The sequence below is a fragment of the Melanotaenia boesemani genome, chromosome 24 (genome assembly GCF_017639745.1).
Source record: "Melanotaenia boesemani isolate fMelBoe1 chromosome 24, fMelBoe1.pri, whole genome shotgun sequence".
In the NCBI taxonomy this organism is placed as follows: Eukaryota; Metazoa; Chordata; class Actinopteri; order Atheriniformes; family Melanotaeniidae; genus Melanotaenia; species Melanotaenia boesemani.
In genome coordinates, this window is record NC_055705.1 from 11,798,890 (window position 1) to 11,817,620 (window position 18,731).

The 18,731-nt window shown below is 40.9% G+C and overlaps 1 protein-coding gene across 4 annotated transcripts in view; it reads right to left on the reverse strand.

The window, feature by feature from the left end:
• The window catches only part of LOC121635657 (nck-associated protein 5-like), a 154,072-nt gene that overhangs the window by 53,426 nt on the left and 81,915 nt on the right, over positions 1-18,731 (reverse strand). For 3 of the 4 annotated variants that reach the window (XM_041978927.1, XM_041978926.1, XM_041978928.1), the window contains 2 exons: positions 16,685-16,748; positions 4,711-4,844 (listed from right to left, as the gene is read on the reverse strand). In XM_041978927.1, coding sequence (XP_041834861.1) covers positions 4,711-4,844; positions 16,685-16,748 — 198 coding nt within the window. The remainder of the gene's footprint in view (positions 1-4,710; positions 4,845-16,684; positions 16,749-18,731) is intronic. The other variant, XM_041978929.1, reaches the window with a different exon arrangement.

The following is an 18,731-nucleotide window of genomic DNA, read 5'->3' on the forward strand; positions in this document are numbered from 1 at the left end:
GCAGGCAGCCGTCATCGTCTGCTGTTGTTGTTAGTCTAGCTGTAAGTCTCCCATATCCTGCCGTGAAGAGGGCCCTTCAAGACGGCAATGATTCAAAGTCAAGTGGAGCGGGTCGGCTGTAAACGCCTCGGTTTTGACGATGAGCTGACGATGTGGTCTGGGTGACAATGACTCTTAACTAAAGGGCAAGTAAAATGAAGTCAAAAGATAGCTATTTTCCATCTAACTTTGAGGACAATGATTTGGCCTGAGCTCTTATATGTCTTTGTTTTTACTTTTCCCTTTCTAAAAACAGCCTAATCTTCACAAAAGGATAAAAAAAGATGACAATCATGTCTTTAAGAGGATAAACAAAGTGCAGCAAAGAGAAATCAAATAGCTGCCACCAAAGGCTAAAAAAAGATGTGTCCTCTGCTGCTTTTTACCTTAAAACTGCCTCCCACATCTTCAGCCCAGATGCAGGGCCCCCGGTGGCCCCCATGTTCTCGTCTGCTCACTGGTCATCCTGTCTGAGCGTTGGAAATAATGTGGATGAGGCTTTTAAACTGCTCTTTGCTAGAGAGACTTTGACTTGATTGTATTTCTGCCTCTACAATTTATTTGATATTCTCATCTGCTGAAGGTTGTGGTCGTGTCCCCATCTTTTCTCTCCAGCAGTCTCCCTTGTCCTGTCCTGTTCTGGCTCTTAAACGTCTGAGTAGTGGGACGTCCAGGGTGGGCCGTGGAGGCTGCTGAGTCTCTAACTAATCCGCTGGAGTTTAACGATAGCAAGCTTTGCTAGTGGTGGGGAAACCTTAGTGTGGGGGGTGTGGGTTGACCAAAGTCAGGAGGGGTTGGGCATGTGACCCACAACAGGATAAGAGCCCAACTGGTTGGGGGAGGGTGGATGTATGAGGAAGGCTGGATGAAGTGTGTGTACACCTATATGTCTGGAGCTAAGTGGCAGGTCGTGTGAAAGTAGAAAAAAAAATCCAGTTTAGGGAAAAAACTGATCTTTTCTGATCTGTGTCTCTTTTGTCTTTGTCTCATATTTTCATGGAGCAAAGCAGTAAGCTAAAATTAAGAAATTTGAAAAAATCTGAGCAGCCTCTGCTTTTTGCCAAGTTAAAAAAAAATCCATTGGATATATTTCACTGCAATATTTAGCAGGATTTTACCGTTAAAACTGGGCTGGCCTGATTTTCCCATCCTCATGATTCACAGCACAGCTCCAATTAATTAGCAATACGCAAATCAATCAGTACCCTGAGGTCAAACAGATCCCACTCTATTTAAAAGATTAGATGTCAGCGTAACATGATTTACAGGTGTTATCTCAAAAAGACACACTGATGAACTGAGGTTTTTATTCCCCTAATGCACAACAAAGAAGATGCCTAAATCAATCAAGGAGATACGGACATAGGTTTTTCTAAGCAAGATGCAAATACTTGCTAGTTGATAAGCATTTAAGGACAGTGTACATGGATGTGTGGGAGGTTTATGCATAAGCCAATAACTGAAACAGCAGAGCAAGCAGCAGGAACAAGTGGGGCAAAGGTTCAAGGAAAGACACTTGCCAGTAAGCAGTCTGGTGACAGAGCCGTCTTCTTCCTTCTTTTTTTCTTTTTGCTGGCTTGTAAGTTGCTAATTAAAGTGACCACACTGACGTCCCATCTGCCAGCAGAGCCTGACGCTACAGATTATTGGCTGCCATGTAAGTATGTTAATCCACTGGGGGCCAGGTAGCAGTAAACACAGTCTACACTCCCTTAGCTCTCGCTTGCACTCCCCATAAATGCTCAGCATCATCCAAACAAAGATTAAGATGTTGACAGTGGGGCTGAAATCCTGTTAGCTTGTCAGCGCAGAGGAAGGAGATGTATCTTTGCAACTTGTGGAAGGAAAGCAGCTCGAGTTGTTCCCTCAGGAGTGCCAAAGAAAACTGGACGAGTGCACAGAAATTACAACAATCCAGCATGATGACAGTGGGGGGATGGCTGAACACCTCTACTCCGATAAGTGTTGTTTTTATTTAAGGACATAATAGAATTCTTAGTCTATATCACTAAGCCACATTCTCGGACTCCCAATGAAAACCATCCATCTGGGCAAGCTCTGCTAGGCTCCACAAATCCATCAAACTCTGTGGAGACTGTTGCTCTGGCTTCAACACATCAGCTCTCATATTGCTGCTCCGTTGTTTTATAATTTTCTTTTGTATTACTTTCTCATTTTAAAATCCAAAGAGTGTACTGTATCTGCACAAATATTACTGCATTTTCATGGCAACCTTGGCAGGGAATACAATATTAATAAATACAGTGTCAGATACTGAGTTTTTTTGCCGGATCATCAACCAACCCAACTATAGGATGTATGCAGGTGCAGCCAGCTATGTTGGCAGTAAAATAGAAGTTCAGACAGGTTTACACATGGCTCCATTATGATTTACACACCTGTGACTGAATAGCTTCAGCAGCTGGAAACGGCGCATAAACAATCATATCATAGGTCACATTCTGTATGGCCCACTACTGACACGCCGTACAATGGAGAGTTAACTGAAAATATTATGATTCCCCTCAAAAAATGCTGCTACAAGACCTTTGAGCAAGGCATGAAGAGCTCAGCTGTCTCTAACCGCTCTCAAGCTTAAACCGAATGTGCTGCAGGAAGCTGAATACCATTCAGAGGCATCAATGGAACATTTTTAATATGTAATAAATCTTTGTAACGGCTTTTAAATATTTCATTCCCTCCCTCTGGCGGTGACTCTGCCCTCATCTGCACTGTAACACTGGGACCATTAAAATGTACAGGATTTTCTCCACCAACTTAATGAGAAGATAAGCATTCAATGTGAAATCCTGCACAAGCAAAGCGCTGCATGCCTATCGCTTAATTATAGCATCAACTTGGCTCCAACTTTTGATTTACTGTCACACTTCAGCAGCTGCACTGCAGAGGACATGTTGGTGAGGCACAGGCCACCAAAGTTATGACAAGAGCATTGTTTGAGCATTTCCTGGCTTATAAACGCTCTCAAAGCAAAACTAATGAATCAACCAATCCTTTTAGTTGATGACAAGGTCGAGTTATCAAGAGAAAAATCTTTGAATTAGTCAAAAAGAAAAAGGCAAGAGCAAATAATATGAAGAAAAAAAGTAAGCATACTGTTTGGAAGACATAATTTCTGCATATTTTCACACAAATCCAAGAAGTCGATCCAACATGTGATGTAAGTAGAGGAAAATTTGCTTGTATCTGTTATCTGGTGGTCAGCGTTTAACATCAGCTTGGATTCATTTTAGTTTACTTCTTACGCTTAAACTTAAATTGAAGGTAAGTTTCCTCATATCAACATCTCACTTTAGCACTTTCCCCAACATTTCTGTTGGATTTTTGTCAGGAGTTAGACTTCCAACACATTACCTTGACTCTTTTTTAATCACTTCTGGCTGAACAAATTGCAAGCTTTGTGCTGCCGCCTCATTATATGAGTCAACTAATCTTTTCCTTTAGAAAAATTGAAAAGAAAAATCCAGGGACTTCTTTTTTTTATATTTGAACATTTACTTCTCTATGAGCAATGACATGCTGTCCTCGTCCAGATGCACCAAAAACAGACCCAAATTATGACACTACCACCTTCGTGTTTCACAGATGCGATGAGATGTTTATCATGGGATGCAGTGTTTTGCTTCTACAATCAATTTTCATTTAAAAGAAAACTGTAAGAAAAGCTTTTGTTGCCTTAATTTAGTTCCTTTGTGACTTCATCAACTGCTGTTGAACTGATCTTTATTGTTCAATCACTCCTAGGGAGGGCAACAATGGTCTTGAACTTTCTCCATTTCTACACACTGGCTCACTGTGGACTGCAAAGTCCAAACTCATTGGGGATGGTTTTATAACCTTTAGCAACCTTGTGAGAATCAACAACTCTCTTTATGAGCTTCTTAAAGGTCGCTTTTGTTTGTGCCATGATGCACTTCCACAAACATGTTGAATGAATCAAACTTTGATGGATTTTTGTTCTTATCAATAGCCAAGTGTTGTCTTTAAATTGGTTTTCAAAATGTTGAAATTATTTGAATGGATCTGGAATGTAAATAATCTGCACTCTGTCACTACCTAAAAGCTGAAAATGTTGCATGTCTGAAGTTACTCTGTGTCTCCAAGTTCAAAGAAGAGAAAAATCATTCAACTGAAAGGTTTTATGTGTCATGTATAAGCTTTGTAGTCCAAAGAAAATCGATTTAAATTCCTCCGCTTTTGCATCAGTCAATAGATTGCTCTTGATGATGGAGACATTACAGCAATTTTTTTAAAAGCTATGTAATGTGTAGGAGTCTAAATTAAGCAAGCTATGACTGAGTGATTAAGCTAATTTCTTTGCTGATTACAATTTCTTGCAGATGGCTAGTGGAGTACTTTGATGTTTTCCACTTTAGTAGCAGGAATGAAGAACCCGAGGTCACCGGCTTACAGACTCACTATTGTCTTCTTACATCAGTGTATATTCTATTATGACTTATACCTGCTAGATATAATAAAAAGCAACCCAAATAATTTGAAATTTGTTTAAATTTGGACAATACATTATCAACTTACTCTGAAAAAAACCCTATTTATGGTGTGACTTGCTTTTTTAGGGGATCCAAATCTCATCTCCAAACTGTGAAAAACTATTTTTAACAGTCACTTTTGTATGAAGGTTCATTTTACCTGGAAAATTGCTGCTGAAGTGAAACCATCTGCGCTCGTCCCAGCTCTGACTCCTCTGTCACTTCCCGGAGACGCTTCTCACTCTCCAGTCGCAGGCGTCGCTCTTCCTCTAGTTCGTGGATCAGCTTTTCTCGCTGTGGACACAGAAACACAAGAAGGATGTTTAAGCCTTGGCGACGTGCAGCCTAAAGGCTATAAAGATCATTCTCAAGTCATCTGCCATATTTATGGCCCTCAACCGTTCCAGGGATGGGATTTCTCACTATGGACCAGGCCTGATCTCTGACCCTTCTTGGAAAAAAAAGTGTAAGTGGAAACAGGATGTTTCAGAGTCATGATCACCAAAGCATCTGTGATGAGGTTCACTAGACATCTTTCTAGTGTTTCTGGCCTTTGTTTCACACCTTAGGTGTGAAAGAAAATGAGAGTGTAAGGACCAAATGACATTTAAGCTACTAGAGAGGCTTTACTTGCAGTAGCTTGTTGTTACCTTGGAATGCTTTGAATGAAGCATCCTTTGACTCGACCTGTGTGAGAGAAAGTTCATATAAAATGTCAAACAGCATCACTGAGCCTAGCTGTTTCTTTCTGTTCTTTCCTGTCATCGTACATCCTCTGCATGTTTCATTTATCTTTACTGTGCTGTTGCTTAGTAACTTTGCAAAGAATGTTATTTATGGTTAAATATGATCTCATGTGATTCAGTTATTGATGGACTTCAAATTGAGGAGCAAGAGTCCATCAGTAAGAGGCAGTTTGAGAGGATCAATTTATACTTCACTGCAGTTAAGCTTTGAAATTAAAGTTCAATATCTTAATATTTACTCACCCCATACTTCTGTGCTATTATCTGGGGACTTTTAAGCAAAGTGCTATTGGGTTTTCTGCAGCCCTAATGGTGTGGGATAACCCTGTTGCCCCTCTTTGGAGCTGTACCACAAGCTCTCACACATCATAGCTTTATTTGCTCTTTTTCCACCAGACAATCCCAAAATGATAGCCCCTTTTTCCACTTAATTGGATTTCTCTCTTTCGGATGGCTTCAGCCACCGACTCCCAAAGGACCAAACTGTCTTTGCCTAAAACCCAAACTTCAAAGACTGGCACTGTGCTGGAAAGCTCCCTCTCCTGAACAAGGGATGTTTGGCACAGCAAGTGAGTTTTTTGTGTTTTTTTTTTTTTTTTACAAAGTTGCAGAGGAGCTTGGAGCAACTGCTGCCAGAGAGGCCAAGGATTTTAGCTGACAGAGAAAATGAGCAAGGATTATTGTTTTAGTCTTTCAGCTTCTGCAAAAGTCTGGCATCCACTGTTACTGAGGGCTTATGACAAAGCAGTTGGCTCCTATTGCACAACTAAAGACTTAAGTGATTAATTATCTGTCATAATCTCATCAAGAATATCAGCTAAAGAATACAAGATTGTAAACTGATCTGAGGGCAAAATGACTGAATGGTGGGGAAAAGTTGCTTATTTGGTTGAATATGTGATTGACAAAGAAGTTATTTTTCTTTAAAAGGTATTAAAGGCCCAGTACAAAGTATTTAGTGACATCTAGTGGCAAAGTGCCAGATTACAACCAAGTGAATACTCAAATACTACAGGATTACCTATTGAATGTTCAATATTTTGACTCTAAGTTAAACTATTCTTGAACAGAGTTGGACTTAGTAATTTATCTGATATCATAGTTCTGACTGTCACTGCAACATCACAAAACAATTAGAAAAGGAAGCCTTTGGCTTTAGTTTTCAACATCTTGAGTAAACATAGTAATTCAGTGCATTTCCAACTCATTGGCATGTGTTTCAAACTAAGCTGTGATCTTTTTTTAATATTTGACAAGGATCAAGTGAAACTGAGCAAACAAGTAAAACATGAATTCATCTATTGTATTAATCTAAGACATTTGCATCAACTACCCAACCAAATGGAGAATGAATTCAAGAACATGCGCTATCTCACCTAACCCCTGGAGGAAATCGGTAAAACTGACTTCCAGTGCCTCTTAAATTCAAGATTTAAACTAATTAATTTAAAGTGGTTAGGATTAAATAGTCAAAGGTTGAATCCCAGTTTCTTCTGATACTTGACTTCCATACATTCCATCAATACATCCCACTATTTTCCACCAATTATCTGGGAGTGGGTCATAAAGGCAGCAGTCTAAACAGAGATCCCTAAACCTTCCTTTCCCCAGACACCTCCTCCAGTTCTCCTGAGGGGCACACCAAGTCATTCACAAACAAGTCAAGACATGTAATCTCTCCAGCAGGCCCTAGGTCTGACCTTAGGCCTTCTCCTACAGGGTCATGTCCAAAACAACACTCTTGGGAGTGTTCTGGAAGGCATCCTGACCAGATGCCCATATACAACTTCAACTGGATCCTTCCAAGAAGGAGAAGCAGCTATTCCTTTGAGCCTCCTAGATGAGATAATTAAACTCTGTAGATGGTAGACTGCCCACCCTAAAGTGGACTTTTTAAATGAGGATCATGGCATGAGACAAAGTGGTGTTTGATACTTGATTACTTGAACATATGATGACCATAACCTACACTAAAGACCCTTTCTAGAGCTGGTGTTTGGTTCATCTATTCAGAGATATAAGAAACTTGGAAATTTGATATGGTATACTCTGAGGGGAAAAAATGACCCATCCTTTTACTGCACATATTATTGGCTCCAAGATTAGAAAAACAGTGCTCAATTCACATGAATCTTCATATCATGTTGCATGTCTATGAATAAATGCACCAAAATGTTACAGAAAACCTGATCCCTTACAACTGACAGTCATCTCTCCCACTCTAGATCCCATCTTAAGCCCTTCCTCTCCATCCTAAGCACCACTCATTTGCTGAGTGCCATGACTTCAAAGAGGCTGAATTGCTTTCCACGGACAAGCTCTATGAGGCCATCTAGTGGTGTAAAGGTGGTATCTAGATAATGGATTCAGACACACACACACAAAGAAAAAACATCCACAACATGAGGTTTGGCTGTCTGAAAAGCTGCACCATAAAACCAAACTGCTACAAATATCAAAACAACTGGAAAGCATTTCTGTTAATTACATACCGTCTTGAATGCAATCAACAAACAGCCAAATTTCATTGAATTGCTGCTTTTGTCACAACAGCAGATTTTAACGGCCAGTGAGACAGAATATTAAATCCATGTCACCATTAAAACCAGTTCTGCTCCTCGCTGTGGCCATAAATTCATGGCTACTCTTTGGAGAAGCTCTTTACACAACTGTGAGGCTCCTCCTGTCAGGGGTTATGGCTGCTGTAAATCCTGTTATACTGAGGCATAAAGTACCTCCCCCTGCCAAAAGCAGAAACCAACGACTCTTTGGCTCTTCTTCTGCTTTTTCTTTCAGGAAAATGGTAAGACATTTGCAAAAAAAAAAAAAAAAAAAAAAGTAACACACAATGATGACTAAGAGCAAATAAACTTCCAGTAAGTTGGACAGATGGAAACATGTTTTAATAGCAGAAAAACAAAACAAAACAAACAAAAAAAGAAAACAAAAACAATAGTCATTAATTTCAGTTGCACCCTCCAGCATCCAGAGGTTTAGTTGAATTTCACTTTAGTGCAAACAAGCAGAGGTCTTTTATGGGCACTGCTGTATGCATTAATGTGCAGAGTATTGTTCTGCAGGTTGGCCTGGATTTGCACAAAAAGTGTAGTAGCTTCAGTCCTGATTGTTTGTAGCCCAAATGAACGCCCAAGGCATAAACCACCGACCCCTGTGTGTCTGCTGACACACTCATGCCAACAACCTCAATAAGAAAACAGGATTTATGGTCTACATAGTAGTAAAAGCCCTCTATTGCTTTTGTTCAATATATAATTTCAGCTATTTTACAAGGGTAGAGGCCATTAAATCAAACATTACCATATCTTTATGTGGCCAGTTTTTCTTGGTTGAAATGTTTATGGTCTACAGCAACTTTTGCTTTTTTTTTTTTTTTTCCTGTGGCTAATTAAAAGCACATTCTGTAATCAGCCCTACTGCAGCTATGAATACAACACGACTTAAGAAATGCCACGGGAAGACATCTCAAAGTCAACACAAATGGGATGAATCAAAAACATGCTTGGTAACTCTCTGTGAGAACATTTGTTTTAGTTAATCCAACCACTGAGGAAGATAATCCTCTCTCTTGACTCGCCGTTGGTAAGATGTAATGCCAGTTTTGTCCTGTAGGAGGCAACATGCTCCTGGAATAGAGCTGGAGCTGAGGCTATGTCAAACAATACAGCAGCTAGAAAAGGGGAAAAAAAGGCAAATGGAATAGAGAGTAATCTATAAAATGGCCCAGGCAGGATTTTATACTGGTATGCTCAGCCATATATCTGAAACAAGCCCGGATTGGGTGTTTCTGGATTAAAGCTGACCTCGGTCACTGTCAAGGCTGGCTTCATTTCCTGGCTGATAAAAAATGTTTCCATCTAGATATAACCGAATTTATCACCATCAACACATGGGGTTTCTTTTAAATTGAATGGATGGTGAGATGCTATTTTTCCAATACACTGTATGCAGTGGGATAAATGAGAAGCATACAGTAAATGTGTTGTACTGAACGTGTACACCACAAAGGGCTACTTCCCTATGTTTCCAAAAAACAGTCATATGGATAAAATGATATTAGCTGCAATGGAGTCCAGAATGAAGTTTGCCTTTGTAATTGGACAGTATTAGATGGTAATGTTATTCATCCAAGCTGAATTACTAGAAGACTCCAAGCCTCCTGGTGCCCTCTAACATCCACCAAGGACTCTAAATTAATTAGAGCCCTCTGCCTTTTCTTGTTGTGCCTGCAATGCTGTCCCCTATAAAAGGCAAGCTTTATCAGGTTAAGTGCATGTGTGCAGTGTGCATGGCCATGAGTGTGTCTCTGATTCCATGGGATGTCCATCTGTAACTGTACATGTGTTGTGTTTCTGTTTGGGGTACAGTTTGTGGGGCTCAATAATCTCTTCATTACACAGAAACCCCCCTCAGTTGGAGCTCTTTGCCTAATCAAAGGGCCGGGAGCGGATCTGGGGCCCGCTGCTAAAGCAAACATCGGGGACACAATGCAGCGTGCAGGTTCTTCATTCATAAATAAAACATGCCACAAGGCTCTGTGTGTGTGTATGTGTGTGTGTGTGTGTCTCACTCATCAGCAAGACAGAATTCACATGAAAGTGTAACATGAGGAGGATTTGGCCTCCCGGCTGGAACACAGTGTGATATATGAGCTTGGATACGATAAAGACAAATCAACGATTATCATTAGGGCGAAAGTACAATGGCAGACGTGCAAAATTAAACAAAATACTAAAATAAATAAGCTTTGCTAAATATCTTTAGTCATGCTTTGTATTGCTATTTTATGTCCTTAGTTTTGAAGGCTTACATGAGACGTTTTATGGTTGTTTTTCTGAAACGTTATGTTTGAAGTTGCTTTTTTCAGGGCCAAACGCAATGTTAGAAAAAGGACAACAATAACACGCAACATGAAGACAGAAAAAAACAACACTTAAAAAAAAGAGGAGTAAACAAAAGCATTTCACACAAAAAAGATATTCACAAAAGAAAAAATTACAAGCATCTTGCTGTGTTCTTTGCAATGCTGTAAAATGTTCTATAAACTTTTCTGTTTTCTTTTGTTTTTTTGTTTTTGTAGTGCTTCTGATTTTGTGGTTGTTTTAGTGAATGTTTGTAAAAATTCTCATTCTTTCAGATTATGAAATCCAACATAGATTGAGTCAAGTCAGCTGGACATGGTTTGTTTTTTTGGAGACTTTTGCTTTAATTCAGATGAGCTTCTTCACTTCTGATGGAGAAATTGGGAGATTTGACTTAAGTAGCCTGTGAAACCAGTGGTGTATTTGAGTTGTGGCCCACCCTAAATCTTGTAAGAGTGACTGGTCATAGTTTCACTAGAGGCTAAAGTGTGAAAAGGTGGTGTCAGTCTCCTTAAAGGATGCCCTGTCTCAGTCCTCCCTCTCCTTTACTCTTTACTTTGACATCATTTAAACCAATTGTCCTCTGTATCCAAGTTTTTAACTTAACATTTCTCAAAAGTGTGTAATTTGTTATTAGGATGACAAGAAGAGCTGTCAGGCCTGATGAGTTGGCTCTCATGTGTTGAGCCATCCATCTATTTAGAAGTTTTTGGGTTCCTAGGTGCAGGGCTCATTGCAATCCTACACAGGCTTGTATTTTTGAGAATGTGGAGTCAGTCTGGGCAGCTGCAATCTTTAAGAGCTGCCTTCAGGTGTTTCCTGGGCTTTTGCAGTGGCGGTGATGTCCGTCCAGCTTCTGTTTCAAGGAATGATGGGAACTGAAAAGGAGGTACTGGTTTGTACAATGGTTAGCAAACAGTGACACTGGTGTTGTAAAGATGGTAAAGAAAATGCAATCCAATGATGCTGACAGTGTATACAACACCGTTTGCTGCCTCTTGATGTCTGAACACAATGGAAAAATGTAAACATGAGACTGACTTGCAGAAATGAGTCAGAGTGGTGTTTTATTCACTAAAAGTCTAGGCGCTGTGTCCCACAAGGCTCCATCAATTCAATTATCATGAAGAGCCACTACATTAGAGCGAACCGCTTCTCTCTCACTCACCCACAGGCACTATAGCAAATAATACACACACCCCCGGAATATGCTAAATCATATGAGTGGCCCATTTATCAATGCCAAGGGAGCTCCTCCACCCCACCCACGCATTCAGATCTGCAGCAGAGAGTCCAATGCGATTTGGGCCTGCCTGTCAGCGTTCGTCACTCCTGTGAATGTGCCGAACGCTTGAGGGGGAGACCCCATCTCGACCCTCGGCCCTGTCCATGGCTGATAAAGCCAATCTGCAGAGACAACACCTGAGTCATTCCACCCTCCACCTCCCTCCAGTTCCCCAAATCTCCACGCTGTCACCCATCCTAAAAACAACTGTCAGAAACACAGAGTCCCTCAGCGTAGGAGCTCTGCGAGGCCTGAGGCCTTTCTGAGAGCCCTTCAAGTTCTTTCTTTATCTGCTGAATGCACACTACATGACAAGATATCTCCTTTGAAGGTGCTTTTTATCATGCTCTTCAGCACTAATAAATAACTGTCATACCTTGGTCTCATTAAAGGGACATTAATCAGTAGCTCTTCCTGTGTGGCCTCTTTGCTTGTCCAACTGTGGGTCAGATTGCACAGGAAAACCATTAGTCTCTTTGGAGTTCTGCAGGAATCCCAAACATTTCTTGTAAAAATCTGACCCATCTGAGGAGAAGAGCACATTTTAACCTTTAAACCTTTAAAAGTCAGTAAAAAGCTGACTGCCGTGACTTTTGAACTTTAGGTAATAACCAAATGTGGTGCCAGCTTCTTTTCAAACTCCATTCTCAAATGAGCCGGGACACTGCTGGACATAAGAAATCTGCTTCCATGCATGGAAACAGCCATTTTTCATCTTGGCTTCTTCATCTTGTGCTTATTTTTACTTTATATTCACAAAAGCAGTAGCTCATACTTTACACAAAATCCTGCATAGAAATCTGATTTTTAAATCAGTTACACAATTAAGGCAAGATGATGCAAAAGCACTTAATTTAATCTTCAACATGAACAATTCACTCAACCGTGAATGAACAAAACGCTGCAATCACACCAAGCATCCAGAGGAATAACCATGTGTGGATCTACTGTTGTGTGATATCAGAGAATTCACAAAAAAAAAAAAAAAAACTCAAAACAAAATAAGACAGTTTTTCCTCAAAGCCAGAATGTTTATTTTCACATGTTGTTTAGACAGCCGTTTCCAGTGGTCGTAATCTTAAATGCCCTTTAAATGGGGAGTCCGGCCCCTTTAGCCAGAGCAGGCGGCGCTGCCTTTACAAGCCAGCATGCAGAGTCAGGAAACCCTGCATCCTGCCCCTGATGGACTTAGATTGCACTTCTAAGTGGCATCAAAAGGCAAGTGGGAGACAGAGAGTGGCCCTGCCCTGCACCACACCTCTATGTCAGGGTGTGAAGAATTCCAGAGGAAACCTACAGCGACGACGTGGCTGTGACAGAGCAGGGTTTGTTGGAATGGGAATGCGCTTTTCAAACAGCTGAAGGGAAATCCACTGTTTTTCCAAGACTTGCAACAATGCCTCCTGTGTGGCCACATTTGTGGTGAAATACTGCAAGCCTAATTACTGATTGCCCAGCAAATTATTTAAAAGATTTCAAGTGATTTTCCCAAATGATCCATAACAGTGGTGTTACACTGCCAGTAGCCATTGCGTTAAACACCAGGAGAGCTAATTAAAACACACGCTCCTCAGTAAACTGTGCTGTTAATACAGTTTCATTTACACTGACGGCAGCAGAACCCTGCAACGGGAGCCTGAATTTTACGATTGTGTGTTCAAGCGCCTTGCACGATCGTAAAAATGCCACTTGCATTCTTTTCCAGCACAATGAGCTGGTAATAGTGCTGCAGAGTGCGTCCCTGAGGAGCTACTCAGCAGAAATATCCAGCACATGACACCAATGGGTGCTTCTCTGATCACATTACACAGAAGACGGTAATGGATGTAGAGAGGGAAGTTGAAGGCAGGGAACAGAGAGCTAGCAGATACAAAGGAGGGGGTAGCTCCACTTAAGAAGTCTGTGCTGTTTTAATCTGTCTCACTTTGGCAGGGAAGGGTGGGGGTTGGGAGAGAAAGTGGGCATGGAAGTGGGCGTTGAGCTTGTGGGGGTCTTCGCTGGGCACAGGATATGTCTTGTTTGCAGTTTCTACTTTAAACTGGCAGCACTTTGACAATTATCTGCACGATGCAGCAGTCTCTTTTTCATTTGTGTCGAGGAGTCTTGCCTGAGCTCTGAAGTCTCCCAGGAATGCCAGAGAGAGTGCAAGGGGAGTCCAACGGGGATAATCCCAATTTCAAATGGAGCTTAGTGATATCCCCCCTCCTCCCTTTCTTTCTCGATCCTCCCCCTCCTCACCCTCCTCCTGTCTGGCACAGATAACTCATCCGTCTCTCAACCATGTGCATGCGCAGACAGCCAGTAACATACCCTCTAAAGTCATAATTAGCATGTCATCCACTCGTGCAAGTCTTCAGTGGAGTCTTGCGGCATGCTGAAGGGGTTTACTTTTCTTGGGCTGTGTTGAGGTCGGGTTAGTGTTACAAGATGAGGTGCTGACACACACACACACAGGTGTCACCTTGAAGTAAGGATACAGCTGAGTAGAAAAAACTAACCTGTGTTCCCTGAAAGAGAGAACAGAGTAGAACTAGATCTTCTTTTCACTGTTATGATGCAGAACTGTTAATGCCATTTAAGCTAAATGACTCTTTATAATCCTGTTACCAAGACAGCAGGGAGTAGTTAATTGAGGATAATACAAAAACAAGGTAACAAGTACATTTTATCCATAATTCTTGCTTTTATTTCACGGGGGACTTCTACATCTGTGATGGTACAATACATAGCAACATTTTCTTTCCATTCAGTTAATCTATATTTCAGGGAGTTATCACTATAACTCTCAGTGGTCTTGAATATATGTCCAAGGCTTAAACTAATATGTGCAATGTACAGTTGGCCTGGTTATTTCATACTGTGGCATGGTGGGATTGCACACGCAGCGGTGTCCATGTCTTTACATGTCAAGTGTAGAATAGATTTTTGTACTTTCTTACCACTTCAACCAGCTGTTCCTCCAAACTATCCGTTCAAACTTGTTGAATCTTTCCTATCAGTTTCCGCTTCACGCTTTTGCGCATTAACCAAACTCACTTCAAATTTCCAACCAATAACACAACTTTTCTCAGACGTCACACGAGAAAAAAGTTCTGCTGATCAGCTGATGTTTTGAGAACTTCCATCTGGAACATTCCATCTACAGGTACGTAAGAGGGCATAAATCATCAGCACAGAAGCAAGCTGTAGTCTATTTATAGTACCCAGCAAAGGAAGCTGGCTTTGGCAACTCTTAGACTGTTAGGTGTAGAAGAATATAGGAAGACAGGAGAAGAATCAGGAGAAACTACACTCTTCCAACGACCCTGAACAGACAATTACAATGATCTCTTAGACTGACGGACCCAAAAGCAAACAGGAAAGACAAGAGAGACAAACTTGTCTTTACATTGTCTTTACTTGCCCTTACTTGTTGAGAAGCCATCCTAGTATGACTTTTCCCTGTGGGCACTAACAGCTGGCACAGGCAGTGCATCAATAAGTGCTTGAGAAAGATAACTGGCAGCAGTTTTTTGTTGCTAACAATTTACGCTATGCATAAGAAACAAAATGCATTATGAATATATCGTCTACCAAATTGCTTGTTAGTAAAAAAAACTAAATCAACATTCCTGCAAACATTTCCATAAGTTTTCCGCTCTTATGAAAGAATGACAATATTAAAACCAATTGTTAGAGTTTAACTGAGTAACTTCCCAACATACGCTTTCTGTTAGTAGCTTTGTCAATTCTATGACTTTATCAAATGACTCTTGCAAGGAAGTTGTTCCAGTATCTTTCTGTCAAGCCTCATCTACACATGGATAAGGAGAATCACGTCATTCAAGCCAATCTAAAGCACATTATGTGAAAATAACTTTTTTATCTTCTACAGTATCATCAGTGCAGATATGCATGCAGAGATGGGAATGCTTCCGTAGGGAACATGTTGCAGTACTTCATAGCACTCCATAACTCTACAAAACATCATAATGAGGAGAATTCAAGTTGGTTAGCTCTGGGGTCAGGTCCAGTTCTTGTGAGTTTGTTACAACACTGTTAGTTCAGATGACTTCATGACTGGATTTATTTTCCTTGTTTAGAGCAAATTGATTGCATTACAGTTGTCAAAGTGAGCTAAATGACCTTTAATGCAAGCATTCCAAACTTCTCCCCATTGAGACCAAAGCTTGTTGTTTGACATGCATGACCGAGAGGACAAAAGTCAGTCCGAGGTCAGAAGGATTGTGACTTACTCTGCTGCTCGGTAAAGGTCAGCGTGAAAACAATGCTCATGTCTGTCTGCACTTATCTTCTTTTAAACCCAGTTAGTCAAGATGAAATTCACAGTTTCAGTGTGCACATTAATGAAATGAAGCTTAAACAAATGCATGTTAAATTTCCTAGAAAACAGAGCGATAAGCATGATACACAATTACACATACATCATCTCTGGTAATGATGGAAAGAATCTGCTAGCTTAAGTGCCTGCAAGAAAACACCCTGGAACCCTGGACCAGCTTCAGTATCCAACCCAATGATTTGACCTCAACTGAGGGGAGAGGAGCGGGGAAAAAAAAGAAGCATTTCACTCCAAGAATCAATAGAGAATCCCACAAAGCAGTGTGAAAATCTTGGGATTTTATCATCCCGTGTGTGCTGTTGCTGTAGGCCGGCTGCCATAAAGGGAATAGGGGACTTCACCTGTGCCTGTGGTTAGAGCATCAGCTCAGAGGCTGCAATCAGCTGAGCTCTAGTTCGTCACGGGTTTCAACTTTGCACTTGCTGACCCGCCTCTGCTCTGACAAAAATGTGGAAACAGAGGAAGATAAGCACCTATCTTCACCTCCTGAGCCCCATTGTCTGCTTTTACAAGCTTTCTTTGAAAGAAGTGAAAGCACAACATCAGCACTTTTACTATCAGATTAGGATCAAACAGAGGCAGTGAGCAGATTGAGTTCCACCTCCAGCTTTGTAATCCTACAAAACCTGACCAAACTAGCTGTTTTCCTGTGGAAAAGCTAGACTTTATATTTAAATATAAACATCTTATGTCTTCAATCAAATCAAACATTTCAAGATATTTAATAGATTGAAAGTAATATTTAATTCCTTCCAATTTGTCTCCTACAGGAACGTGTCTCCTTTACAACATACAGAGTTTGAGAGTGTGTGTGCATGAATCTTATGGGGTTTTCTTTTTGGCTTTGCAGATGAGGCTTTAAAGAAGAAACTCTACTTTACCATTGTTCCTTCGCTCTTGCTCCGTGCGACTTCCCTCTGCAGACGAGCCACAGCCAGCTTTTCCCTAAACAAACAAACATATGGGTGAGTCAGTGTGTGATCACTCTGTAGCTCTTAAGGAAATGAATCACTGTAGAACTTTATGGCAGCAAATTAGCAAGAAATATGAGAAATATCATACACAAACCAAGTTTTTTACTAATTTCTTCTCTATACAAAAGATTGTATCAGCTTTCTCTATTAGAAAGACACCTTTTATTTCCATTTTTCACTGTTTTCTGATGAGTAGGAACCACACAAGCCTGCCAGTGAATCAACAGACACACATACAGAGGAGATGAGGTTGTCCAGTAAACGCACAAAACAGAGCTCCCAGTCCTGTCCAGACAAAAATAGCTCAGAGGAAACAAAAAGCAGGGCATCCTCGCACCAGACTTTACACACATTCATAACAACCCCCCCCCCTTACACACAAATACTCACACATGAACAAGGAGGAACAAAGAAATGGACTGTGCACGTCCAATTCATTTCCCACGTGAGGGCATTCCAGACTTTAATGGGATAAATCTTGGCACACTAACACGGATAATAAAGAGCCTTGTTTTAGAGCCCCTCCAGAGGGATCACAACAACACAAACGTTGCTCCAAGACAAGCTTGTCATTCTGGAAGTGCTTTTATCCACAGTTCTGGGAAAACAACAACTGGTTTATGGATGAAAACACCTCCTCTGGCGCTGTAGTGTGTGCAGGAGACAGAAGGTTTGGCATTTTTATGCCAAATACTGCAAATATGCTGTGGTACATAAATATAATTCTACAGCAAAGAAACTTCATGAACAGAAGAACTGCATGACCTGAAATCCACCAGTTATCATTAGCATGGATACAGACATTTTTTACTCAAAAAATATTTAAAACAGCAGCACAAAGGGATTTTTTTTCTTTTCTTTGTTTTCAAGGATATACAAAAATGCCAATTTATAGTAAAATAAGATAATAAAATTAGAAAAAAAAATACTGGATCTCCTACTGTCAAACGTTTCTGAAATGAATCATGCATTATATCAGAAGTCAGAATTGTGGAGGTAAAGTTTCTGCCAGTTAATGGTCCTGACTTGTCACAAGAATCCCATCTACACCTAATACAGGACCTAATAAAGCTCTTTATTCATCAGACAGCCACAAGTAATCACCTGCACATTGTTCACATTTCTTCAGAAAAGCAGACACCCAAACCCCCCTCTCTGACATCCCCAACCCCAAAAATAGCTCATGACTAACGTCTTCATCCCTCCTCTGACAAGGAGACGTCATTGTTTCGAAGCAGCTTACCTGTTGGGAACCCCCCCACCTAGTGATTTTGAGACGGCTGGGGATGCATGTCTGATGGATGAGTCGAGTGTCTGGACTAAAAAACTGTGCCGCAGACTAAGACTCTTGTTGCTGCTGCTTTTTGATGGTTCCCACTAATGGCACCAGACTGAATTAAGCAAACCTGCTTGTGAAACACCACACTGCAGTGGTGGCGAATCCGGGAGGAAGCAGAGTAAAGTACCATGGCAATGAGACAAGGGGGTGTATGTTTGGGGTGTGAAAGTATTTGAGAAGTTTGAGTATTCAGATTCATACAAATCAGCTAGGTGTGTGAAACAGTTCGTAAATGCACAAAGCTGTGTGTGTTGAAGTGTCTGAAAGCTCGCTCCACACCTGAGACTGACTCACACACTCCTGTTCAAGTTACACAATGTGTCTCTTTTTATTACAGCATACTGTACACAGCATTACACTACCTTGAGAAGGAGGAGGGAGGTGGGGGTCTGGAACTTCTCACAGCAGATATTGTTTTGTTAAATAGGACTGCGCCTGGCATTCTTCCAGTCTGTGTTATGGCTGAGCGTCAGCCCTGTAAGGGGTTAAGTTTCAGGCCACTTATGAACAGGCATGTTCCAGGAGCAACGGAGCATGAGCCAACTGCGCCCCAAGAAAATCATCGCCAAATATAGAGCAATTTGACATTCTGTGTAAAACATAATTATAGTAATT